This window comes from Oryctolagus cuniculus, chromosome 17 (assembly GCF_051225735.1).
Source record: "Oryctolagus cuniculus isolate XC-2025 breed Fujian yellow rabbit chromosome 17, ASM5122573v1, whole genome shotgun sequence".
Classification (NCBI taxonomy): Eukaryota; Metazoa; Chordata; class Mammalia; order Lagomorpha; family Leporidae; genus Oryctolagus; species Oryctolagus cuniculus.
Window position 1 is genome coordinate 47,339,433 of NC_142883.1, and position 26,682 is coordinate 47,366,114.

Genomic DNA, 26,682 nt, shown 5'->3' on the forward strand with positions numbered 1-26,682 from the left:
TGCAGATGTGTTCACCATATTCTTGTCATGAATACACTGAGCAACAACTTTGGCCAGTTGCTGAATTAAATACTGCAGAGGGCCAGCACCGTGGTGTACTGAGTAAGGCCGCCATCTGTGGTGGCAGCATCCCATATGGGTGCTGGTTCGAGACCTGGCTACTCTCAATCCAGCGCTCTGCCATGGCATGGGAAAGCAGTTGAACGTGGACCAGTTCCTTGGGCCCCTGCACCCACATGGGAGACCCGGAGGAAGCTCCTGGCTTCAGATCAGCGCAGCACCAGCCATTGTGGTCATTTGGGGAGTAAACCAGCCGATATAAGACCTCTTTTTCTCTCTCTTGCTCTTTCTCTCTCTCTCTCTCTCTCTCTCTCTCTCTGCCTCTGCCTCTGCCTCTCCACCTCTCTGTAACTCTGCCTTCCAAATAAATAAATAAATATTAAAAAGCAGAACACCCTCCTTTATTGAAAGTGGAGTCTAGTAGGAACTAGAGATAATAAAATAGTTGGTAATGAATATATAAATAAAAGCCGCGATAAGTATTCTGAAGAAACCATGGCTGTAGAATGAATAGGACAAAGAAACTGATCTAAAAGAGGATTTGAGGAAGTATCTCTGGAAGAGGTGGTGTTGAAGGTGAGAACTAAAGAATGAGTATTAGGAGCAGACGTTTGGCACAGCAGTTAAGACACCACTTAAAATTCCTGCATCCCACATCGGAGTGCCCAGGGTCAAGTACCAGCTGCTTTTCCAATTATTGCATCCTACAGGCGATGATTCCAGTGCTTGGGTCCCTGCTACCCATATAGGAGACCCAGATTAAGTTCTGAGCTTCTGGCTTTGGCCTGATCCAGGCCAGGCTATTGTGCCAACAGATGGGAGATTTTTCTCTTTGTCACTTTTCAAATAAACAAAAATTTTCAAAATGAATAAATAGCAAGGATTGGATGGGGCAGAATGAGAAAGAACATCACATTCAGAGAGCAGTGTGGCAGGTGGGATCTCAGAGAAGTCAGTGCAGCTGAAGAGCAGAGTGCACTGAGACGTGTAGGACGAGCTGGAGAGAGGCTAGCAAGGCAGGGCTGTGCAAGCCTTGTGAGTCATGTCAGTGGGTTTGGTTTTGATTGAGGTCTTTGGGAAGTTATTAAGTCAGAGAACTGAGTTTTTAAGGATAGATAATTATAGTTTTTAAAAATCCACTGTCATCATTGGTTTTTGCTGGGAAAAGTAATTGTTTAAATGTATGTTTCTGAAACGGATCATCTCATCGTGCCACGTATTCTTGTGTTTAATGATATAAATTCTTATCATGTCAGTGGCTCCTTGCAGATACGATAGGTAGCAAGGGTGCTGCATTCTAATTAAGGGACTCACTGGGAAATGAGCACCTGTAATCAGATAGCCTTGATGATGATGCAGTGAGAGATTAAGGAAAATGTTTCTGCAGGCATTGATAGCATGTATTTCTCAAGGGTCAGTAATGGGAACAGCTGACAAAGGGAAATGGTTTTACTGGGACGATCACTGGGGGAGGCTTGTCACTTGAAAGGTGTTGCATTAACTTCTCCTGACTTCTTGCTGTGTGTCTGCCTTTGTAGGAGAGTAGTCATTTTGATGGAAGTAGAAGTTCTGAAGTCAGCTGAAGCGGTTGGAATGAAGATCGGCAATCCGGTGCCCTACAATGAAGGTACACGGCGCTCGGGTGGATTCCTCCTCATGCATCTGGATGCTGCCTTTTGGATTTGGTCTCATCTGTTAGACCTGATAAAGCAGTGGCAGTTGGGGTGTCCAGGAGCTGAGCTGTTCTGTTTCTTGTAATACTGAAGTATAATGTAAGAAAAAAGAGGAAAATGTGAGAGTGAGAATATAATGGACTCAGATCTATTTACAGTAGACTAAAAGACATTAAATATTGAGGATATTTAGGATATTTGTATATAAGTAAGAAATATTTTTTTTTGACAGATAGATGGTGAGAGAGAGACAGAAAGGTCTTCCTTCCGTTGGTTCACCCTCCAAATGGCTGCTACGGCCGGAGCTATGCCTATCTGAAGCCAGGAGCCAGGTGCTTCCTCCTGGTCTCTGATGCGGATGCAGGGGCCCAAACACATGGGCCATCCTCCACTGCCCTCCCGGGCCACAGCAGAGAGCTGGACTGGAAGAGGAGCAACCAGGACTAGAACCCGGGCTCATATGGGATGCCAGCGCCGCAAGGCGGAGGATTAACCAAGTGAGCCATGGCGCCGGCCCCTATTTATTTTTTTAAAGATTCATTTGAAAGTCAGAGTTACACAGAAAGAGAGAGAGAGAGGTCTTCCATCTGATGGTTCACTCCCCAGATGGCCGCAACGGCTGGAGCTGCGCTGATCCGAAGCCAGGAGGCAGGAGCTTCTTCCAGGTCTCCCACATGGGTGCAGGGGCCCAAGGACTTGGGTCATCTTCTGCTGCTTTCCCAGGCCACAGTAGAGAGCTGGATCAGAAGAGGAGCAGCCAGGACTAGAACCAGCGCCCATATAACCCACCGTGCCACAGCGCCAGCCCCAACAGTTAATATCTTTAATATTTACTGCTGGAGCCGGCATTGTGGTTCAGCTGCTGCCGATGACACCAGCATCCCATATGGGCACCAGTTGAAGTTCCTGGTGTTCCACTTCTGATCCAGCTCTTTGCTGATGTGCCAGGGAAAGCAGTGGATGATGGCTTGAATGTTTGGGTCCCGTACCCAGCTGGGAGACCCGGAGGAAGTTCCTGGCTCCTGGCTTTGGTTTGGCCAAGCCCTGACTGTTGTGGCTATTTCCAGTGGATGGAAATCTCTCTCTCTCTCTCCCTTTCTCTCTGTGTGACGCTGCCTTTCAAATAAATAAAGTTAATCTTTTAAAGTACTGTATTTAAAAAAAAAAAGATTTAGGGGCCGGTGCTGTGGCGCAGCAGGTCAATGCCCTGGCCTGAAGCCCCAGAAGCCCATATGGGCGCCGGTTCTAGTCCTGGCTGCTCCACTTCTAATTCAGCTCTCTGCTGTGTTCTGGGAAGACAGTGGAGGATGGCCCAAGTGCTTGGGCACCTGCACCCAACTGGGAGACCCAGAAGAAGCTCCTGGCTCCTTGCTTCGGATCAGCACAGCTCCACCCATTGCGGCCAATTGGGGAGTGAACCATCGATGGAAGACCTCTCTCTCTCTCTGCCTCTCCTCTCTGTGTAACTCTTTCAAGTAAATAAATAAATCTCTTTAAAAAAATAAAGATTTATTAATCTATTTGAAAGGCAGAGCTACAGAGAGATGGGTTTTCTAGTCATTGGTCTGTTACCCAAATGGCCACAATGGCCAGGGCTGAGACAAACCAAAGCCAGGTCTTCAACTGGGTCTCCCTCATGGGTACAGGGGCACAAGCAATTCAACCTGTCTCCACTGCTTTCCCAGGCACATTGGCAGGGATCTGCATAGGAAGTAGAGCAGCTAGGTCTTGAACCGGTGCCCCTATGGGATGCAGGTGGCAGCTTTACCTGCTATGCCACAGTGCTGGCCCCTACTGCCTTTTTTTTTTTTTTTTTTAAATATATCCAGGAAAAAATCCTCATGAAACAAAAGCAGGCATTGGATAAGAATAGTAGACTGTTCACTGTAGTTTGTCAATACTAAGAAAGACGTTTCACCCTCAGTAGTCGTCTTTGTCGTGCTCCTGATCTTGGGACATCACCATTAAATGTGATGCTAGCCGGCACCGCAGTTCACTAGGCTAATCCTCTGCCTCTGGCGCTGGCACCCTGGGTTCTAGTCCCGGTTGGGGCGCCGGATTCTGTCCTGGTTGCTCCTCTTCTAGTCCAGCTCTCTGCTGTGGCCCGGGAAGGCAGTGGAGGATGGCCCAGGTCCTTGGGCCCTGCTCCTGCATGGGAGACCAGGAGGAAGCACCTGGCTCCTGGTTTCAGATTGGTGCAGCGTGCCGGCAGCAACATGGCACTGGCCGTAGCGGCCACTTGGTTGGTGAACCAATGGAAAAAGGAAGACCTTTCTCTCTCTCTCTCTCTCTCTCTCACTGTCTAACTCTGCCTGTTCAAAAAAAAAAAAAAAATGTGATGCTAGCTACAGATTGTTTTTATCAGGGTTTGGAGGTTTACCCTTATTCCTAGTTTGCTGGGAATCTTTATTAGGAATGGATGGTGAATTTCATCAAATGTCTGTTGATGATCATGTGGTTTTTCTTTTTTAGTTGATTAATATGGTAAATTATAGTGATTGATTTTTCAGTGTTAAACCAGACTTCTGGGATAAGTCTGTATATCACTGTGATGTGTTATCCTCTTTACATATAGTTGGATTAGATTTGCTAAATCCATTTGATTTGATTTGATTGAGCATTTTTACATCTGTATTCATGGGAGATATTAAAGTCAGTAATCCCTTTTTTTTGACTATGTCCTTGTCTGATTTTGGTATGAGTAATTCTGACCTCAGAATGAGGTGGAAAAGTGTTCTCTCTTAAATTTTCTGGAAAAGCCCATTGACTTGGTATTACTTCTTCCTTGAATGAAGCCATCTGGGCCCAGTGTTTTCATGGAAAGGCTTTAAGCTTCAGTTTAGCAGATAGGTACAGAGTTATTCAGATATTATTTCTTTTTTCTTCTTTGATTAATTTATTTATTTGAAAGAGTGACAGGAGGCAAGAGAGAGAGAGAAATTGATCTTCCCTTCCACTGGTTCACTCCCAAATGCGGGCAACAGCCAGCGCAGCGCCGGGCAGGAGATGGCAGTCAGGAGCCAGGAACTCCATCTGGGTCTCCCACGTGACTGGCAGGGACTCACGGACTGAGTCATCCCCTGCTGCTTCCTTACACGCATTAACAGGGAGCTGAGCTGGAGTGTAGTCGTTGGGACACTATGCGCACTCTCGTATGGGTGTGCTTGTCCCACGCATCAGCTCTTACCCGTCTGCCACCATGCCTGCGCCATCAGTTTTCTTCATGAGTGCCTTTCAGAAGATTGTGTGTATCAAGGACTTTGACCATTTCATTTAAGTTCTTGAATTTATTGGCCTATATAAATGGAGATACCCTATAATATTCCCTAATTATCTTTTAGAATCTGATGGTGTCACCTCTCTCATTCTTGATAGTGGTACTTTTTGTGTTCTCTTTTTGTTGTGATCAGTTTGATTAGAAATTTCTTGATTTTATTGGTCTTCCCAAAGAACTGGCTTTAGTTTCTCCTTTGTTTTCTATTCTATTGATTTATGCTTTTCTTCTTTACTGTTTGCTTTCTTCTGCTTTTGGTTTTATGTGTTTTTTTCCATGTTTCTTAGGGGAGAAGCTGAGTTCATTGATTCAAAACCTTTCCTCTTTTCTAATAACAGGCACATAGTGTTATGAATGTACTCCCAAGTACTGCTTTAACAGCATCAAGCAAATTCTTGGTTTTACTCCATTCAAAATTCCTTCTGATTTCTCTTTTAGTTTAACACTGTTTTTCAGAAATGCGTTTGATTTCCAGATGTGTAGATTTTCTAGGAATCTTTTTGTTACTGATATCTAATTTAAGTTCCAGTGTGTAATGTCAAACAATATACTTTGATTGACTTGAATCCTATTAAATTTATTGAGTGTTATTTTTATGTCTCGGGTTATAGTGTCTGGGTAAATTATATGTGTACTTGGAAAGAGTATGTATTCCGTTGTTGGGTGGAGTAATCAATAAATGTCAATTAGGTGAGTTAATGTTGTTCAAGTATTCTGTAGCCTTGCTGATTTTCTGTTTATTTGTTCTGCCAGTATTCAGAGAGGAATATTGAAATGGGTGGCTATAATTGTAGGTTTCTCTGTATCTCCTTGTAGTTCTGTTTTCATATTTTGAAAGTCTGTTATTAAATGTGTAAACATTTAGAATTTGGATGTCCTTTTGATGAATTGCCTCCTTTATTATTATAAATGACATCATTTTTCCTGGTAAAATTCTTTATTTTGAAATCTCCTTTGATATTAGTAGCCACCTTAACTTTTTCCTTTTTCTTAACCTATTTATATCTTTACAGTTTACGTCTATTCTTGCAAATAGTGTATAGGTAGGTCTTGCTTTTTTGTCCAACTTGATAATTTCTGCTTTTTAATTGGGGAGCGTATATTGTTTTTATTGTGGTTATTGATAGGAGGAGGTTTAAGTGTTTCACCTGGCTATTTGTCTTTCGTTTGTCCTGATTTTCTTCTTCTTTCTTTTGGCTTTAGAACTTTTTATTTCTGTGACTCCTTTTCTCTCCTTTGGTGGCTTATTAATTCTAATACCTTGTTTTGTTATTCTGCTGATACTTTGGGCTTTGTAGTATGCACTGTGCCTTGTTCTGGTCTATGATTGAGTGATATACCACTTCATGTGGAAATTTCAGTTCCTGAAGCAACCCACTGGTGTGACTTTGGACAAGTCATTCCATTGTCCAGACAACTGACCCTTAAAATAATGCCTTTTCCCCTGACAGTAGGTGATGGTGCTGAATACCCTCCTAGGGCCTAAGTCTGAGCTTCTCCACCTTTCCCTCTCTGTCTGTTACTCAGTTAGGCAAAGGTTAGGACTGAACTCCAGATAAGAAAACCAAGATAGAATGCAGTTTGCCTCTAGCAAGAATTACTGGGGTCAACTTCATTTTGTCCTTAAGCAAGAGAGACCATGTTAAGTAGAGAACAAGTACAGGAAAGATGACAGAGTTCTTTTAGGGTAACAGTGTAAGTAAGATGACATATTTAAAGTACGGAAGGAAAAAAAACATTTACTTATGCTCAGCAAAAATATCTTTCAAAAGCCGAAGGCAGACAATTTTTAGGTACACAAAAGCTGAAGGAGCTCATCACCAGCAGGTCTTCACTACAGGAACTGCTGCTAGATGTTACCAGCTGGGAACAGGGCCCAGACAAGGGAACAAAGAGCAGTCGAGGGCCGGTGCTGTGGCTCAGTGGTTAAAGCCCCAGCACCCATATGGGATGTGCCTGGGAAAACAACAGAGGATGGCCCAAGTCCTTGTGCCCCTGCACCGTCGTGGGAGACCCAGAAGAAGCTCCTGGCTCCTGGCTTTGGCCTGACCCAGCACTGTCCATTGTAGCCAGGGATACTTTCCCAGGCAAAGTAGCAGGGAGCTGGATTTGAAGTGGAGTAGCCAGGACTTGAACAGGCGCCCATATGGGATGCTGGTACTTCAGGCTGTGGCTTTAACCCACTGCGCCACAGCGCCGGTCCCAATATCTGTTTCTTTTAATAAACATTGATTTTATTTTACTTTTTGGATAGATAAAATAGCTATGATTTCGGAAGTCAAAACTACAAAATTATACATCCAGAAACTATTCCTGTCCCTGCCTCCCTGCCTACTGCTGCCCTTTTTAGGTACCAGATTTTCTTTTTATCCTTCAGGTGTTCCTTTATGCAAATCTAACCCAGTGCAAATATTGTATATTCTCATCCTCTACTCCACTTTGCTTACACTAAAGGCAACGTATTATGCATTCTATCTTGTCTCTTGTTTTATTTTATTTTATTTTATTTTTTTAAGATTTACTCATTTGAAAGGCGGAGTTAGAGGGAGAGAGAGACAGGGAGTGAGGTCTGACATCTGCTGGTTTGCTACCCAAGTGGCCGCATCTACCAGGGCTGGAAGTAGCATTGTTGCAGCATCTACTTCCTGACAGCGTGTTTCACAGCAGTGGCTTCTATTCTCTGGGGAAAGTAAAGAAACTCCATTGTTAGTGGGTAGAGAACCAGTTAGATTTTTATCCAGAGGATCCAGAGGCTGCTTTTAAATGTCCCGTTTCCCTTTTGGGTCAGAGTCGATGATAGGTAGCTGACAGAGTGAAAGAGCTGAAGACTTATAATCTTGACCCACATCACTGGAACGGTTTGATTGTGAGTGGCACAGGATGGAAGTGGAGTCTCGGCATTACTGATCCAGAATGTAGTTTTTGCATTTTTAAAAAGATTTTTATTCAATGCTAGCCTGGATTATTTCTGGTTTTGTGGCCAGCTGCTGGGTTGCAGTACAGTAATTGACAGCAGTTGCTGCTGTTCAGAATGCACTGGGCTTCTTGCCATCCATTTGGTTCAGAGTTGTCTGTTGTCTCTTGTGCCAGATCAGCAAATGTGACCCACACAGGAGTTAAGAATTGCTCTAGTAAATGGATTAGTAGCTTCTCATAATTTTCAGATATTGTGACTAGTTGTATTATATAGAGAGTTATTGCAGCCAGAATTGGTTATTTACAACTGAAAACATTTTTTTTAAATGTATTTATTTAGGGGCTGGTGTTGTGGTGTAGCAGGTAAAGCTGCCACCTGCATTGCTGGCAGCCCATATGGGTGCTAGTTTGAGTCCTGGCTGCTCCACTTCCAATCCAGCTCCTGCTAATGCACCTGGGAAAGCAGTGGAAGATGGCCCAAGTGTTTGGGCCCCTGCGCTCAGGTGAGAGACCTAGAGGAAGCTCCTGGCTCCTGGCTTCAGCCTGGCTCAGTTGTGGACTTTGCAGCTATCTGGGGAGTGAACCAGCAGATGGAGGACCACTCTGTTTGCTCCTGCCTCTCCCTTTCTGTAGCTCTGCCTTTCAAATAAATAAATAAGCAAGTCTTTTTATTTTATTTATTTGAAAGGCAGAGTTAAGACAGAGAGGGAAAGACAGAGTGATCTTCCATTTGCTGGTTCACTCCTTAGATGGCTGCAAAGGCCAGAGCTGAGCCAGGCCGAAGTCATGAACTTCATCCTGTCTCTCATGTGAGTAGCAAGGATCCAAGTACATGGGCCATCCTCTGCTGCTTTTCCCAGGCCATTAGGAGGGAGCTGGATCTGAAGTAGAGCAACCAGGACATGAACTGGCAGCACCCATTTGGGATGCTGGTGTTGCAAGTAGTGGCTTTAACCATTACGCCACAGTGCTGGTCCCTACAATTGAAAATTAATTGGTGAGGCCGGCGCCATGACTCACTAGGCTAATCCTCCGCCTTGTGGCGCCAGCACACCGGGTTCTAGTCCCGGTCGGGGCGCCGGATTCTGTCTCGGTTGCCCCTCTTCCAGGCCAGCTCTCTGCTGTGGCCAGGGAGTGCAGTGGAGGATGGCCCAAGTGCTTGGGCCCTGCACCCCATGGGAGACCAGGATAAGTACCTGGCTCCTGCCATCGGATCAGCGCGGTGCGGCCACAGTGTGCTGGCTGTGGCAGCCATTGGAGGGTGAACCAACGGCAAAAGGAAGACCTTTCTCTCTGTCTCTCTCTCTCTCACTGTCCACTCTGCCTGTCAAAAAAAAAAAAAAAATTAATTGGTGAATAGTGAAGTGCATGAATTTAGTCAAACCTGTGTTCAGGATTAAATTCCTCAGGCCTAGCCTGCAACACTTGCATCCCAAATGGGTACCAGTTCCTTTTGATAGTTACAAGTCAGCTCCTTACTAAAGATTAACTCATTAAATTAAGTGACCAAGACCTTGAATCACAAAGACTCGGATCACCCCTAAAGTGATCTCAACACTAGACTATTCTGAGAGTTTCACAGGAACTTGTGGGCCCAGGCAGACCAGAGCTGGGCCTATTACTGGCTAATCTAAGGAAGCCTCATGGACTAACCAGAGGCCTACACATGGCTGATCATCCACTGTTTTGACCCTGTATCTGTAAGATTGACTGCCATTAACTGGGGAGTCAGGTAAGCAGACCCAGTTTGAGGGGTTCCATAGCCGGCTAGTTTTGGAGTCTTCTGTAGCAAGACACAGAGGCATGACAATGAAGAAGGCGCTTTGTAGTTCAGATGTTTCTGATGCCGTAGAAGAGAGGGAGGCACTGGGTGAAGCATGCCAGGGTGTGTATGCTTTTATGGCTCACTGTTTATTCTTTTGGATATTATTTCGTGAAGCAGGCACAGTTTTAGTTTTTTCCAGCCACTTAGCCTCAATGCTATTTACTGCACAACTCATCTTTTCCCCTATGATTTTTGAAAATAATTTTAATGATTTAATGAAAAAAGTAATTTGGAGGAGAGGGTGGGCATTATTGCATCAGCGTTAAACCATTGCCTGTGATGTTGTGAGCCTGGGTTGGAGTCCTGACTGTTCCACTCCCAATCTAGCTGATTGCTAATGTGCCTGGGAAGGCAGCAGAAGAAGATGCCGCTACCCTCCACTTAGGAGACCAGGATGGAGTTCCTAGCTGCTGATGTCAGCCTGGAATTTAAATTAAAAAAAAAAAGGAGGTGGGGAGGATGGATCCAGCATTGTGGCATAGTGGGTAAAAGCCACTGTCTGCAACATTGGCATCCCATTTGGATACTGGTTAGTCCTGGCTGTTCCATTTCCAATCTGCCTCCGCGTTTATGTGCCTGGGAAAGTGCTAAGGATGGCCCAAGTGCTTGGGCCCCTTGCACCCACGTGAAAGACCCAGAGGAGGCTCCTGGCTCCTGGCTTCCGTCTGGCCCAGCCCCAGCTATTGTAGCCATTTAGGGAGTAAACCAGCAGATGGAAGATCCCTTGCTCTCGCTCTCTGTAACTCTGTCTTTCAAATAAAGAAAATCTATAAAAATTTTAAAAAGCCAGGAGTCAGGAGCTTCCTCTGGGTCTCCCATGTGGTTGCAGGGACCCAGGCACTTGTGTCATCTGCTGCTGCTTTCTCAGATACATTACCTGAGAGCTGACTGGGAAGCCGAGTAGCTGGGACTTGAACCAACATTCATGGGATGCCAGCATCACAGCCAGCGGCCCAAAGCTGTGCCACAATGCCAGTCCCCAAAATAATAAATATTATATATAGAGATAGAGATATAGAATTTTTTTGAGAGAGCCAGCGCCGTGGCTCACTAGGCTAATCCTCCGCCTACCGGCACCGGCACACCGGGTTCTAGTCCCGGTCGGGGCGCCAGATTCTGTCCCGGTTGCCCCTCTTCCAGGCCAGCCCTCTGCTGTGGCCAGGGAGTGCAGTGGAGGATGGCCCAAGTGCTTGGGCCCTGCACCCCATGGGAGACCAGGAGAAGTACCTGGCTCCTGCCATCGGATCAGCGTGGTGCGCTGGCCGCAGCGCACCAACCGCGGCGGCCATTGGAGGGTGAACCCACGGCAAAGGAAGACCTTTCTCTCTGTCTCTCTCACTGTCCACTCTGCCTGGAAAAAAAAAAAAAAAGAATTTTTTTGAGAGGCAGGCAGATACAGAGAATGCCCATCCACTGTCTCACTCCCCAAATGCCCACAATGGCTGGGGCTGCTCAATGCTGGAGCTGAAGCCAGCAGCCTGGGATGTGATCCAGGTCTCTCACTTGGGTGGTGGGGACTCAGCTACTTGAGCCATCCTCTGCTGCCCTCCCGGATTTGCATTTGCAGGAAGCTAAATCAGGGCCTGGAGCTGGGTATTGAATTCAAGCGCTCCAGTATGAGCTGTAGGGGTCTTAACTGCTGGGTCAGATGCCCCCTTTTTAAAATATTTCTTTATTATTCAAGAGGCAGAGAGAAAGCCCATCTAATTTAAAAAAAGATTCACTGTTGAATTTCAGGCTGTGCCTTCACAAGACATAATGTCAAAGAAGAGCAGTTCTCCCATGCAATTTCACATGACACTTTGTAAATTCAGAGATAATGGAAAAGCTAAAAAGTAAACACAAAAATTTCATTGTCAATAATCCATGATCCTTTTCTGTGTAAATAAGGCCTCTCAATTTTTCTCTCCATAGGAAGAACCAAAGAATAAACAATTCTATTTAACCTTTTTAATGTTATGCTAAATCTGTTTTACTTTAATGGCACAGTTATGTCTCATTTAGTTGTGCCAGTTAAGAGCAATATTGGCAGAAGTAAATTAAATCTGTGGATAAGATTGGAGTTAGGACCTTGGGAAGCCCAGCAGGACCTTGAACCTCGGCAGTTGGGAAGACAGGGCCAGGGTGGCGATGGGGAGCTCTCCCAGATGTTTTTCAGCTGCCCTTGTGTGGCGCCAGCACTGTTGGTGAGCAGCCCATGGGGAGCTGACGGCTGCCTCTCCGAAGGCAATCACGAGGCAGAACCGAGTCCATTCTTTTTTTAATGATGTGTATTTTACAATTTTAGCATTCTTCAACTCCATAAACATTTGTATAAAGGGTGAGGGGCAAATAAGTACTCTGTCGGTGTGCGTTTCTTACTTTCTGCTTGAGAGATGTGTTCATTTCCCCTCCCTTCCCTTTAATCTTCCTATTTCCGTGACACAACTGCCTCTGAACTCCATTCTCATCTCTGCCTGCTGTGACAGTTCACTAGCACTTCACGGTACCTAAGACTCTTTCAACTCTTATTCTCCACCAGCTGTCGGTTGCAAAATAAGGTTGCTTTGTTTGGGAGGGAAAGGGTAGAGCCCTTTCTGAAAGCCCCCTTTCCTTTGAAGCAGGAGCACTTCAGAGACAATTGAACTGCTTTTAGGTTATTTCTTACCACCCAGATTTCTCTTCTGATAGATCCTGCCGGGAACACACTTCTGTTGATGACATCGATTTGTTGCTATGGAAATAGTGGGAATGTCACAGATTCAGCCCAGTGACTTTATTGCAGGAGAAATGGGCAAGGCTTTAGGGGAGCACCTCATTAAAACTGAAAGCTATCAATTATAAGCAGGTAAAAGGTAAATGGCGCCAAGCTTTTTTTGTACTGAAAACAAAAAGTGAGCCCCCAGCCACCTGGAATTCACTGCGTGCAGCTGAGTGCCCCATGAATTCCGACCTGTGAGAGTCTGACAAAATTAAAAATTCACACTTAGAGAATTTCTTCTACTTGAGTTTAAATCTCTTAACCCAGATTATTTGCACTAAAATGGCCTTTCCCTTTCAGGACATGGGCAGCAGCAGGCACTTCCTCCTCCAGTCACAGCAGCCAGTGCCCCGGCCAGCAAGCCCCAGCAACAGAACGGGAGCGCGGGCATGGGTAAGACTGCCGCACCAGCAGACGTGTGCTGCTTACATGCGTCAAGCTTGTGAACAATGTTTTGAAATTTAATCTGGGACAAAAGGGAGTTTTCAAAATGCCATTCGTGACAGAGTTGCATCTTGCAAAGAAATAATTCCAATTCTGTTGTAGAGAATGTGATGAACAAAATGATAGCTGTTTAAGATACTTAATATTATGCCGTTTCTTCTTGAACATAATGAGCATGCTCTTCTGGATTAATGGTTTAGCCAGTCAGTCCTCACAGCTTTAGGTTTTGCACCCTCTCACTTTCTGTGAATTTGCATACCTTTTAAATTCTCACCTGTTAACCACCTGGGATCTACTTACTAGATGGGGCTTGCCTGTCTCCAGGTTTTCCACTTTGGGCTCTCATGGGTATTTTTTGTTGACTTGAATATAGCGTCATTTATATTGGTCATAGGTTCTGCTTCTCAGTCTCCTGGATGAAAAATAGTTTCTTCGTTTAACTTCCTGTGCAGCGGATCCAGAGAGACCCTAATGGAATCATTTTGTTTACTTTTTGGACTATGTGGGGAGCAATCCGGACTGGACTGAGTTACTGGAATTAAGACTTATTCTATGCATCTGCTCTCCCACAATATGGCGCTGGGAGAGAAGTAAACAGCTTCCACACAGCTGCCTCCAGTTCAGCTAATAAACTGTAGGACTTGCTCCTGATTGGAGGAGAGCAGCGTACTCGGCGTGTGGGCAGCCGAGTTGGGATTGGCGGAGGAGGACTATAAAGGAGGAGAGAGACGGCATGCACAAGGAACATCTATGGGGAACATCTAAGGGGAACATCTAGCTGAAGGAACACCTGTGCAGCCCCCGAGACGAGCCAGCCGGTGGTGTGCCGCTCCCCTGCGGAAGTGGGGAATGTGGCCAGGGGGAACTGCCCTTCCACGGAGGTGGAAGGGATAGTAGCCAACCTGGGAAGAACCAGCAGCAAACCCGGGGAGGGCCGAGCAGACGAAAGAACAGCGCAGGGTCCTGTGTCGTTCCTCCACGAAGAGGGGGAGTGACATAATGGTGCCGTGACTCGGATATGAAGCCTAGGCAGGGTTTAGTGTCGTTCCTCCACGAAGAGGGGGAGCGACATAATGGTGCCGTGACTCGGATATGAAGCCTAGGCAAGGTTTAGTGTCGTTCCTCCACGAAGAGGGGGAGCGACATAATGGTGCCGTGACTCGGATAGGAAACCTAGGACGGATAGGAAACTTAGGAGGGAAGAAACGGGAAGAACTGGGAAAATACCGGAGAGAGAGACTAGCAAACAGCCTAGGGAAAAGCCGGACGAAAAGGGTGCCGGAAGAAGCTATTGAAAGCCTAGGCATAGATTCAGATACGGACTACGGGGGGAAGCTGGGAGAATTCTCTAAGGTCAAAAGCGAAAGTGAAAGCTAGAACAAACAGACTCGGACGCGGACTGTGGGGAGAGGCCAGGAGAAATGAGGGAGGAATATTGTTGGAGGAAAGCTTGGGGAAACATACCGGGTAGAGAAAAATGTTAGGGAAATTGAAGCCGTGGGGGGCAGGCCAAGGCGGACACGAAAGCCACTTTGGGATTCTCAAGTTAGCCCGGGAATAGGGGGCGAAAAGTTGAAACCAGAAGCTGAAACGTAAGCCAGATTGGGATCCGTCTGATTAGCCCGGGGAGCAAAGGACGGGAAGCCAAACCGTGGGGCAGAGACGTAAGCTGGGTTGAATTCGCCAGGCTAGCCCGGGGAACTTAGATTGAATGCTAGTGGCGGACACGTAAGCTACGCTGTGTTACTCGCGGAAGCCGCTGCGTGCAGAGAGAGCACGGGGCGTGAATAGATAGGGAACGGGGCTGGCGTAGGCCGTGGTGCAGACGCGAAGGGCGTGGAGACCGCGGAGCGCGCGAAGCCAAGCCGCGCAAAGCCGGGAAGCTGCGCAGATGAGAGAGGCGCGGGCTGAAGCGGCTCAGCCGGAAAGCTGCCGAGAAGCAGCCTCGGGGCGGGCGCAGCCGGGAAGCCGCGGGGATAAGAATGAGAGCGGGAAGCTGCGGGGATAAGAGAAACAGAAGTTTTAGAAGTAAAGTGAGAGAAATAGGAATGCTGGAAGATAGAAGTAAAATGGGAGAAATAGGAATGCCCGGAGATAGAGAAATAGAGAAATAGAAAGGCCTCCCTACAACACTGCAATGTGAGAGCTTGGATTCGGTCTGCCTGATTAAGTGAGGCGATGAGCACGATGAGCACCTGCGGCGGCTAGCAGCTTATGCGCCGCAGGTCACCGAAGACAGGCACGAATTAACATCAGTAAGGCCTCCCCACAAAAAGGCAATGAGAAGGCTTGGATTCGGTTTGCCTGATAGGGCTTGTAAGCCCCTGCAGGCAGAGCAGAGCATGCGCTGCAGGGCACCGAACACAGGCACGCATCAGCGCCTAAAAACCTCCTCACAACATGGCGAAGAGAGGACCCGGATTCGGTTTGCCTGATTGATAGGACTTTTAAGAACCTGTGGCAACTCTAGCAAGTAGAGCAGAGTGTGTGCCGCGGGACACCGAAGACAGGCGCGTATCAACGCCAAAAATAAAAAGAAAGGGGGATCTGTGGGGAGCAATCCGGACTGGACTGAGTTACTGGAATTAAGACTTATTCTATGCATCTGCTCTCCCACAATATGGCGCTGGGAGAGAAGTAAACAGCTTCCACACAGCTGCCTCCAGTTCAGCTAATAAACTGTAGGACTTGCTCCTGATTGGAGGAGAGCAGCGTACTCGGCGTGTGGGCAGCCGAGTTGGGATTGGCGGAGGAGGACTATAAAGGAGGAGAGAGACGGCATGCACAAGGAACATCTATGGGGAACATCTAAGGGGAACATCTAGCTGAAGGAACACCTGTGCAGCCCCCCGAGAAAGCCAGCCGGTGGTGTGCCGCTCCCCTGCGGAAGTGGGGAATGCGGCCAGGGGGAACTGCCCTTCCACGGAGGTGGAAGGGATAGTAGCCAACCCGGGAAGAACCAGCAGCAAACCCGGGGAGGGCCGAGCAGACGAAAGAACAGCGCAGGGTTCAGTGTTGCTCCTCCACGAAGAGGGGGAGCGACATAATGGTGCCGTGACTCGGATATGAAGCCTAGGCAGGGTTTAGTGTCGTTCCCCCATGAAGACGGGGAGCGACATAATGGTGCCGTGACTCGGATATGAAGCCTAGGCAGGGTTTAGTGTCGTTCCTCCACGAAGAGGGGGAGCGACAGGACTACATTTTAGGAATCTTTGATCTAGAAACTCATCATTGAGAAATAACGATTTGTAGAATGTGATGAGATTTATATTTAGAGGTCCTTTTTCCCCCCTCACGATCTCTCCGCCCTCCAGCCTTCCATCTCTATGTTGCAGCGCAGGATTCTAAGAAAAGCAAGGTTAGGACGTCACTGTTGTTTCTGTGAAACTTTCAGGACATGGGGCCCTTTCCCGTTGGTCTTTATTTTTCTATGCCTTACGATATCTGCCTGCCTAACAACCTCTCCATCTACCTTTGTAAGTAGATGTGTTCGTACCCAGCTCTCAAATCATGAACTGTTGAAGGAGGGTAGTGGTTATCTGAAATGATTAAATAATCTGCAGTTACTGCCTTAGGCTGAAATAAAAAAAGAGTACAGAGTCCCTCTCCCTCTGAAGTTTTACTCTTCCAGCTTCTACCTTTGCCTTCTATTGAAATTTATTTTTTAAAAATCAGGTAATGTCGCCTAAACTAGATGGTGAAAGAAAATGGACTGGGTATATTCTGAGAGGTAGCTACTCAGCATGAAAAATTGGATGAAAGAATGCTTGTGTGTATGTCATTTGTTATCTGTTACGTATAGGGTATGTGTATACAAAGTGCATGTACTAAGTGAGTGTGGAGTGTCTAGCATAGTGTGGTCCGTGCTGTGGAAACTCAATAAGTAAATGCTAGATAAATGGTGGGTTTGTGTTTTTAACCTAATTTTCTTCTGAAGGAATGCTTTGATGTGAAAGGTAAGAAATTGCTGAACTAAATCATGTTTTCTGAAGAAACATGGAGGTTGAAGCTTTACAGAGCCAGTGTGTGTGTGTGTAAGGAGTTCATCAGCTTATAGTTGGCTTCAGTTCCCTGCACTTTGCCAGTGCAGGCACTGCTGGGGCTTGGACAATAGAGGCAGAAGGTCATGGTGGCCACACACCCACATGTCTTGACAAAAATCATTCTTGCCCTTGGCTCCCGACTAGATACAATCCTACCAGAGTTCATTCTAGACTTCTGAGCCCCATAGGCCAGTTGAGAACTGAGAGTTTTCTGTGGATATTTTAAGGTGATACGTTGGTGATAGGTATGCTTCACCTCACATGATTCTCCGCTAGGTCACATACCTCCCTGGGTTTTTTTCTTGTGCAACTAGTAACGTGCTATCAGTTTTGCCAATCAAGAAAGCTGTCCTGGGATGTGTATTGTGGTGTAGTGGGTTAAGGCACCTCTTGGGCTGTCTCCATCCCATGTTGGAGTGCCTTTTCAAATCATGATTACTCCATGCTTCCAATCCAGCTTCCTGCTAATGCATCTGGAAGGTAGCGGATGATAACCCAAGTACTTGGGTTCCTGCTTCCTGCAGGGGAGACTCAGATGGAGTTCCTTGTTCTCGGCCTTGGCCTGGCCCAGCTCTGGCTATTGTGGGCATTTGGGAGTAAACCAGCAGATTGAAGATCTCTCTGTCTCTCACTCTCTATCACTCTGCCTTTCAAATACATACATACATACATACATAAATCTTAAAAATAAAAGTTGGGGCCAGCATTGTGGCACACTGGGTTAAGCTGCTACCTAGAGAGCCAGCATCCCTTTTCTAGTTCAAGTCCTGGTTGCTCTGCTTCCTATCGAGATCCCTGCTGATGTCTAGGAAAGCAATGGAAGATAGCCCAGTGCTTAGGTCCTTGCTACTCATGCAGGAGACCTGGATGGAACTCTGGGCTCCTGGCTTCAGCCTGACCTAACTCAAGTCACTGGAAAGTGAAATAGCAGATGGAAGAGCTCTCTGTGTCTCTCCCACTCTGACACTCTGCCTTTCAGATAAATAAAATAAAGTATTTTTTTAAAAAGTTGATTTTTGGGGCTGGTGCTGTGGTATAGCAGGTAAAGCCACTGCCTGCAGCACTGGCATCCCATATGGGCACCAGTTCGAGTGCTGGCTGCTCTACTTCTGATCCAGCTTCCTGCTAATGCACCTAGGAAAGAAGCAGAACATGGCCCACTTCCTTGGACCCCTGCACCTATATGGGAGACTCGGAAGAAGCTCCTGGCTCCTGACTTTGGTTTGGCACAGTTCCAGCCATTGTGACCATTTGAGGAGTGAACCAGCGGATGGAAGATCTCTGTCTGTCTGTCTCTCTCCCTGTAACTGTGCCTTTCAAATAAATACATAAATCTTTTTTTAAAAAAGTTTATTTACCTGATCCATTACTTTGCCCACTGAGACAAGAAAAACGTTTCGGAGAGTAGACCACAAAAAGGGCCCTGTTTCAGGACGGGCTTTGTGTTGCACAGGTTAAGTTTTGCTTAGAACACCTACATGTTGCATCAGAGAGCCAGTTTGAATCCCGGCTGCTCCACTTCCAATCCATTCCCCTGCTAATGCACCTGGGAAGCAGTGGATGATGGCTCAAATGCTTGGGCCCCTGGCTTCATGTTGGCCTCACCCTGGCTCTTACCACATCTGAGGAGTGAACCAACGGATAGAAGATCCACCCCCCACCCCCCACCCGCTGTCTTTCTGGCTCTTTCAAATAAATTAAATAAATGCTAAAAACAAAAAAAGAGGAAAGTAGGGACAGTGTATTTAAGTCAGGAAGTTTAAGTGAGCTCCTGTGTACCTCACCTTCATTCTAGATGCCTTTTCTGCTTCTCTCTCCAGTTTGCATATCTCTTGGACGCTAAGAAGGAAAAGTTGTGCCTCTCATTTTGTGGGATTTCACCTGTGGCACCCAGTTGTTGTAGAATTTATTTTTGAAGTTAAATAGAATAATGATCATCCTTTGCTTTGTTTTTAAAGGTCCACCCGTATCTAAGTCTTTTGGTGCCTCAAAGGCATTTGGAAAATCTGGAGGTTCCAGTCTGTTGAACACTGCTGGGGGAACACAGTCCAAAGTGGTACCCATTGCCAGCCTCACCCCTTACCAGTCCAAGTGAGTTATTGCTGTGGAATGTATCTACAAAATAACAGAAGTCATTTTGGGTTCTTGAGTTATTTATGTGTGAACTTCTGAATCACCATGACATAGAATAGTATTCCTCTTTTTCTTTTTCTTTTTTTTTTTCTTCCCAAGGGGAAGGAAAGTACTAATTGTGGCAGCCTTTGACTCTCTTATCAAAAAGAACGACAAAAATAGGAATCCACCAGCACTTATGGGGTTTCACTCATTATGAAAGAATTTTGAATTAAAAATATGCAATGCTTAAAGAATCAGTTGATAATCTTGTGAGGAAAAATAAGTATTTGTGCTAATCCCAAAGGCATTTCATCATCTCATAGAAATAAATGCCTTTTAGCCTAAAAATTCTTCCTGTGATTTGGTTGGCTGAGGTATACTGTTTGTGTTAACCTTGTTAACTTACCCTGAACAAGTATTTATTTTAGATGACTTTTGTCTACTAAAAATAAATTTGAGCAGTTGAAAGTGAGTTCTCTTTCCTGAATGCTTTCCAGTGTTTTTATTTACTCTTCAGCGGTGTGTAATGTGGGGACGATTTTCCCCTGTGTCGCTGTCAGGTGTAGCTCAGGCCCCAGGCACGTACATTCAGGGTGGACACCCAGACTGGCTCTCGAATCCTGTGCCTCCTTTCTTAGTGGCCTCTGGGCAAGGTCCTGCTGCTTCAGTGCGTTTCCCTCGGGTGGCAAGCCCACCAACACCAAGTTCTGCTGCAAGTGAGACAGAGTTTGACACCAATTATATCAGTTCCCATAATGCAAATAGTGGCAAAATATAATTGCTGAAATTACTGCCGTTTTCTAGCTTGGAACCCTTCATTGGGGGACATTGTTACCTTGGTAATCCTTTTTGGTAAAGGAAGAGAGCTTATAAATTGACTTATTTGACAGAATGAGTTAGTGTTAAATGACTTTACGTGTTTTGCTATTTGCTTATCCCGTAAGCTGTCAAACCTGGGGTATTAATTAGCTGGTTTAAAATACAGCTAATTGTGAAAAAGTGGAATGTGCATAAGATGAGAAAAGCCATAGGAAGATGATTTCTTTCTTGATCTTTATTCTGAGTAAGGCTGCAATTACTCATATATAATCACTCTGGTTTTCAGGTGGACTATTTGTGCTCGTGTTACCAACAAAAGCCAGATCCGCACCTGGAGCAATTCCAGAGGGGAAGGGAAGCTTTTCTCCATAGAGCTGGTTGATGAAAGCGTGAGTATTTGTGGGAGCAGTGGTCAGCTCTGCATGCCTGCGAGCGGGTGAAAAAGTAACAGTGGGCCAGAAAGAAACTTGACTGTCATTTTGATGTTCCCTCTGTTACAGTAAGTCCTTTGATACAGCCTGGGAGTAGAGGGCTACAGGTCATAAATAAAATTCTTGTAGCAGAAGAAATCGATTTTCCAAATGTGTAAGTAGCCTCCTGGGCAGGAGGAGCCGGAGCCACCATGTCTGATTTGCTGTAGGCTCAGCTGTGGCCTCAGATGTGCTGCCTGCTGATGAGCGAATCGGGTGCTGGGCCCCGAGGAAGGCAGCAGGCACTGTGCACAGAGAATGGTGTGTGGGAAACGGGTTCTGATGGTGCAGACTCTCGCATACCTTATGTAAACAGAACTGAGGGGATGAGACAGAAAGTTTCCAGGCTGTGGAATCCTGACAATCTTGGTAGCTGCCGGTCTGCCCATTAGTCTGGCTTATCATTCCTAAAATGTACATCAAGCTTTCTTTTCCATCTGCTGCATACTTCCTTCTTGTTCAGATCCCTAAGAGGGCAGGAAAAATGGTTTCTTTTTTTGGGAGATGGTAACACCCAAATGTTAGACTGTATGATGACAGAATCAGAACCAGACCTTAACTCTTTACAAATTCTGCATCTAATCCATGGCGCTTTGGCTGAAATTTCAGCCCTTTAAGTTTTTTACGCATTTGATGACTTTTGACTGACTTCTTATGAAAGTGAAAGTGAAAATCAAAGCGTTTGTAACTTGAACACGCTCCTTATTACCACATTTTTGGCAGCAACACCTGCCTGGGGGAAGCTGGGGAGTCATTTGGTTCAGTGCACTTCCCCGTGGGCTTCACTCGTGTCGATTGCGTTCAGAACTCTCTGGTTCTTATTGACAGAATACTGAATTATTGGAGTTTTTTGTTTGTTTTGAATTTCTTTTTATTTTTCTTTTTTTGAGAGGTAGAGTTACAGACAGTGACAGGGAGAGACAGAGAGAGGTCTTCCATCCACTGGTTCACTCCCCAAATGGCCGCAATGACCGGAGCTGCGCCAATCTGAAGCCAGGAACCAGGAGCTTCTTCCTGGTCTCCCACGTGGATGCAGGGGCCCAAGGACTTGGGCCATCTTCTACTGCCTTCCCAGGCCATAGCAGAGAAGGATGGGAAGAGGAGCAGCCAGGACTTGAACTGGTGCCCATATGGAATGCCGGCACCACAGGCGGAGGATTAACCTACTACACCACAGCACCGACCCCTGTTTTGACTTTCTAACCTGAGGTTAATAAAGCATGATTCTGGGTCAGCTAGTTGAACTTTCCTGTGTCACTTGGCTAACGGTTGGAATTTGTGCCTGTAAAAGGTGTGTGTCTGGAATAGCTGTCCCCTTCTCCACTTGCGTCATCTCGATGCCCGCGGCCTGTTTCTCGCGGGTCACACTTGATGCTGAACATGACCATGCTGACCGGCTCTCACTTGCCTCTGCAGGGTGAAATCAGAGCTACTGCTTTCAATGAGCAGGTGGACAAGTTCTTTCCCCTTATTGAAGTGAACAAGGTATGGTAGTGCTGGATTGAGAACTGACCCAGCCGGATGGTGGGGTGAGAGCAAGGGGAGTGTGGTCCAGTGGAGCGTTGTGTGGTGAAGAAAGGTTTTTATGTCCCACCTGATGGACTGTGTACACTTCATGGCCTCTCTTGCAGGTGTATTATTTCTCAAAAGGCACCCTGAAGATAGCCAACAAACAATTCACAGCTGTTAAAAACGACTATGAGATGACCTTCGTTAACGAGACGAGTGTGATGCCCTGTGAAGACGGGCACCATCTGCCCACGGTCCAGTTTGCTTTCACCGGGATCGACGCCCTAGAGAATAAGCCCAAGGACTCACTTGTAGGTAAGTCTGCGTGTGAAAACAAAGCCGTGGTCTCTCACTGTACCTGCGGTGTGTAGGGACGCATTACTGTGCAGTTCTTGGTCATGTTTTGACGGGAGCCCTGGCCATCTCTCCACTGACACGACGTGCCTGTGTTGCAGACATAATTGGGATCTGCAAGAGCTATGAAGATGCCACAAAAATCACAGTGAAATCTAACAACAGAGAAGTCGCTAAGAGAAATATCTATCTGATGGACACGTCGGGGAAGGTGGTGACTGCCACTCTGTGGGGAGAAGATGTGAGTACTTGCACAGAGTGGCTGTCACACACAGAAAGCGCTCCTGAGGGTGCTGCACTTGTCCCCTGCGTCCTGGGGCTTGGCTGTGCTGTCCTTTTGCTCACTTCCGCCAGCTTCGAGTGGTTTACACTTTGTGAGGCGAAATGCTCTTCCCTGTAACTCTGGGAAGGTAGCCCCAGACTCGTGCTGATGTGTTCCGAGCAGAGCTTGTGGGTATGGTTTGTCTTGCATAGATTCTTTGTACGTTGATTTCACTCACTCCACCATTAGCTGTTTTCTTTGTTGTCTGTAAAAATGCTCTGTGTGTTCTTCCTGCCAATGATACTTGTATGTGTTTGACACTTGTTTTTGCAGGCTGATAGATTTGATGGCTCTAGACAGCCTGTGCTAGCTATCAAAGGAGCCAGAGTTTCTGATTTTGGTGGGCGGAGCCTGTCTGTCCTGTCTTCAAGCACTGTCATTGTGAATCCTGACATCCCAGAGGCCTACAAGCTTCGTGGCTGGTAGGTTTTGTGGAGCTAAACAAAGGGGTCCCTTGCGCCCAGGCCTTGAGAAGTGCTGTCTGATCAGCGTCTGAGCTCCCTGCTGGGCAGGGGGCTCTGTTGCTGCATGGAGCAGCTCCTGTGTTTCTTGGTGGCCATGTGCCTTCTCCAAGGATGGCTTTGGAGCCCTGCGGCCGATGTCTGGGGAGTTGGAGAAGGCAGCGGGAATAAGCGTGCTGATGCCGACCCTGATTCTGGCCCAGCCTTAGCAGCTGTGCACTGATGGGTGCGGTTTCTCTCCTAGATTTAAGCTGTGGGCGTCCGTGGGGTGGGGGAGGACTTGCTTTCCTGTGCTGCCGAGTCTTTGTGCTGATCACAGATCACATTGTTTAGTGTGTATTCACTGGACTTTGGTAAAAGCATGCTGGGAACAATGGGCTTTTTGTTGGCATTATGTTGTCATTCCCAAAGCACTCAAAGCCTGTTAAAATCTCCGCACTACATCTAGCTTTTTAGGGCCTTTGAACTGCCTTAAAAGAGCACTTCAGACTGAAACATGGTATGCAAGAATTGATGTGGTCAGGAAAACACTTTAGCCTAAGCTTCAATAATTTGTGTAGCTATAATCATAGGGTGGTGTGCGTGGGTTCCCAGCTGGGCTGTAGGAGGGTTTAAGTGACTGAGAGTGGCCTCAGATCACATGCTCCTCACTTTTGTTTTGAGCCCAGTGTGAACCAAGAGTGATAGCTAGTATTTGATCAGTTCCACGAAACATCCAGAGGAGTGTTGCTGTCACTTGAGCTGTCTTCACGAGTGTGGCCCACATACGTGTGTCTACTCTGGTAGCTGTTATTGCATTCTGAGGTGGGGCCTGTCATTAATCCAACCAGCAGTCACCACAGCTTTGGTTCGTTTTTGTTGCTTGGTTTCCTTTCATGCTGTGGAACTCACCCCAAGTTGATTGCATGGCCACATAAGAGTCCTCATATGTTACTTATCAGGAGCTGTGATCCTGATCAGCACAGAGACGTGGCTGTCCCCAGAACAAGGTAGCCTGGTCGGCGCACATGCCCCAGCTAGGCAAGGATTCGACGTGTTTGGCTCCAACAATGTGGCATTTTGTATTGTAAGAAGGGCTGCCTACCGTCTTGGCTCTTGATGCCTGATGAGCTGTCTTTGGTAGCAAATGTCTCCTTAGAGTTTTTGAAACCGTAAACTTGTGAAACTAGTAGTGGCGAAACAGATTTATGGACCTTGCTATGCCTCTGTGACGAATTTAGCCGCTTACTTGACAGCGTGGGAGCTGTGTGCCGTGTGGCAGCAGCCATTCTGCTGCATGGTCTGTTCTGGGAGCCTTCTGTATGTGGCTGGCTGCTGGTCCCCTGCCCTTGGGATGGCTGGCATGCTTTTAATCTCAGGCCAACTCCTCTGCCACAGATATATCCCTGGCCTGAAACAGGATCAGGAAATACAATCAATTTTAATAGTAACAATACAAATTAATTTTTGTGTTGGCAAAAGTAAAAGCTCACTAAGAAGTAAAATCTACCCAAAAAATAAAATAAACCACAGAAAATGCCTTCTGATAAATTACTTTGTTGTGTAATCTTTTAGACTGTCTTAGACCTGAAAGAGCTTTCAGGAGTAGACATTTGGCCTGGTGGTTAAGGTACCCGCATCCCATATTGGAGTTGCTGGGTTCTGCACCCAGCTCCAGCTCCCTGCTAATGCACACTCTGGGAAGCAGCAGGTGATGGCTCAAGTACGTGGGTCCCTGTCACCCCTGTTGTGGGCATTTGGGAAGTGAACCAATGGGATGGGAGCTTGCTCTCTGTCTCTCATATCTCAAATATAGAGGGGAAAAAAACTCTCACCATGGAAACATTCTTTGCTAACCTATGACAGCTTGTCCTTTCCTTACGGCTCCATTCCAGAGAGGATAACAGTGCTGCAGCTGGGTGAGAGTGCGCATGGGGAGCCCAGGACCACACCAGAGCTCTCGTTACTGCTTTGTTGTTGTTTTCCGGTTAGTGTTTTAGGCCTTGGGCCCTCTGGCCACTGTGGGTACACACAGCTAAAATAAGGAAAGGTTGTGTTGTGCTTTGGCACTGTTTGTCTTGACCACTGGGGGGCATCGAAACAAATGAGATTCAAAGAAAGGTCGTTCCATTTATTCCATGGATGTAAGCTACAATGAGGAAGATCCTAACTCAGGCCCATGTGACCGTGACCCATGTGGAAGCCTGAGCAGGGGCCAGGTAGCCGACTCCAGGTGTTGAAACAGGCAACACACTGAGAAGTGTGCAGAGGGCCTGTCGTCATTGCCTGCTTCCTTCTCCAGGTTCGACTCGGAAGGGCAAGCCTTGGATGGTGTTTCCATCTCTGACCTCAAGAGCGGGGGGATGGGGGGCAGCAACACCAACTGGAAGACCTTATACGAAGTTAAATCGGAGAACCTGGGCCAAGGTGACAAGGTATCCTGTCTTTCCCAGCTTCCTTCACAGAGCACGGAGAGTGTGTGGAAATCTTGTGTGCTGCCACTGTCCCACGTTAATGCAGAGCTGTGACTCTTGTAGGGGCTCTGAGGAGAGCATGGCATGGTGGCCGAGGGTGGCCTCCAGAGTGAAGGAGCCCTGCCTTCCTTGGGGTACCCTCAGGCGTGTGGAGGCGGGGAGGTGTGAGCAGCTCTTGGAGGGGCCTTGACGAAGTGGGGAGACCCCAGCCATGTGTCAAGAAGGCACCTGGGAGCCAAGCACATGTCGTGCAGTGTCAGGTCCCGCTGGCCATGGGATGGTTGCCCCTTATGGGCTGAGCACCCCCGGCTACTCTGGCAAGGGCTGGCTCTGAGGTTTGTTTCAATGACCTTCCTCCTGCCTGGAGCTAACCTGTATTCTGCCACAGTTCAGTATGTAAATCATTTATTTCTCCTTTCTGTTCCTGAGAACGGCAGTCCCTGCTCCTTTATTCTCATCATACACAACACAGATTTTACTCCTCACTGTTTGGTTTCATTCCGCCACCTCATCCACGGGGATCAGCAGTAACGTACAGTGTCACCGTACAGCATCTCGAGACCCAGACAGTGCACGGGGCTGTTCCCCCGTCACAGGGACAGCTGCTTGTCTAGGCTTCCTGTCACTCTCTCCTAGATCTAAAAGGGACAGCATGGAATAAGAAATGGATCATACAAAACCCCTGTTTGCACCCACACTTTCAAGCCGTGCCTTGAATCTGGACTTCACCTGGAAATAGGGAGAAACTCTTTGGTGCCTCTTAGGAGACGCTCTTTCCAGAGCCTTCTGAGCGGGGGCCGAGCCCAAGCTCTTTACACACCCACGTTATTGACTTGCCTCTGGTTTGAGATATCAGGAATCCCTAGAGGTTGCTGACCTGGCGCTGAATTCAGGGTACACTCATAGGGAGCTGCTACGTGGCAGTACTAAGCACATACACACCCAGTTACTCACCTGACATCCTCTCTGTGGAGGTTAAAAAGTGAAACATAGCAGCAAAAACCCCAGCAGCTGACTCAGTCCGTGGGAGATTTACTTATCAGTAATGGCTCTGCTTTGAAGGCACAGGTGCTACTCACAGGTATTTTTGCATTCTTCTGAATTCAACAACTTGGACCAGGGATTGTCAAATCAGGCCACCTGCGGTTGTAAATACAGCTTTATTGGCACACAGCCACATGCTGTCTGTGGATGATTTTGCCCT

General features: G+C 46.8%; 1 protein-coding gene across 2 annotated transcripts in view; it reads left to right on the plus strand.

Annotated features, from left to right (window-relative positions):
• RPA1 (replication protein A1) overlaps window positions 1-26,682 on the plus strand; it is a 64,153-nt gene that overhangs the window by 28,361 nt on the left and 9,110 nt on the right. Inside the window, exons 5-13 of one of the 2 annotated variants that reach the window (XM_008270927.5) lie at window positions 1,599-1,687; window positions 12,789-12,881; window positions 18,934-19,066; window positions 20,196-20,298; window positions 21,796-21,864; window positions 22,011-22,203; window positions 22,344-22,483; window positions 22,838-22,986; window positions 25,307-25,439. In XM_008270927.5, coding sequence (XP_008269149.1) covers window positions 1,599-1,687; window positions 12,789-12,881; window positions 18,934-19,066; window positions 20,196-20,298; window positions 21,796-21,864; window positions 22,011-22,203; window positions 22,344-22,483; window positions 22,838-22,986; window positions 25,307-25,439 — 1,102 coding nt within the window. The remainder of the gene's footprint in view (window positions 1-1,598; window positions 1,688-12,788; window positions 12,882-18,933; window positions 19,067-20,195; window positions 20,299-21,795; window positions 21,865-22,010; window positions 22,204-22,343; window positions 22,484-22,837; window positions 22,987-25,306; window positions 25,440-26,682) is intronic. The other variant, XM_089317602.1, reaches the window with a different exon arrangement.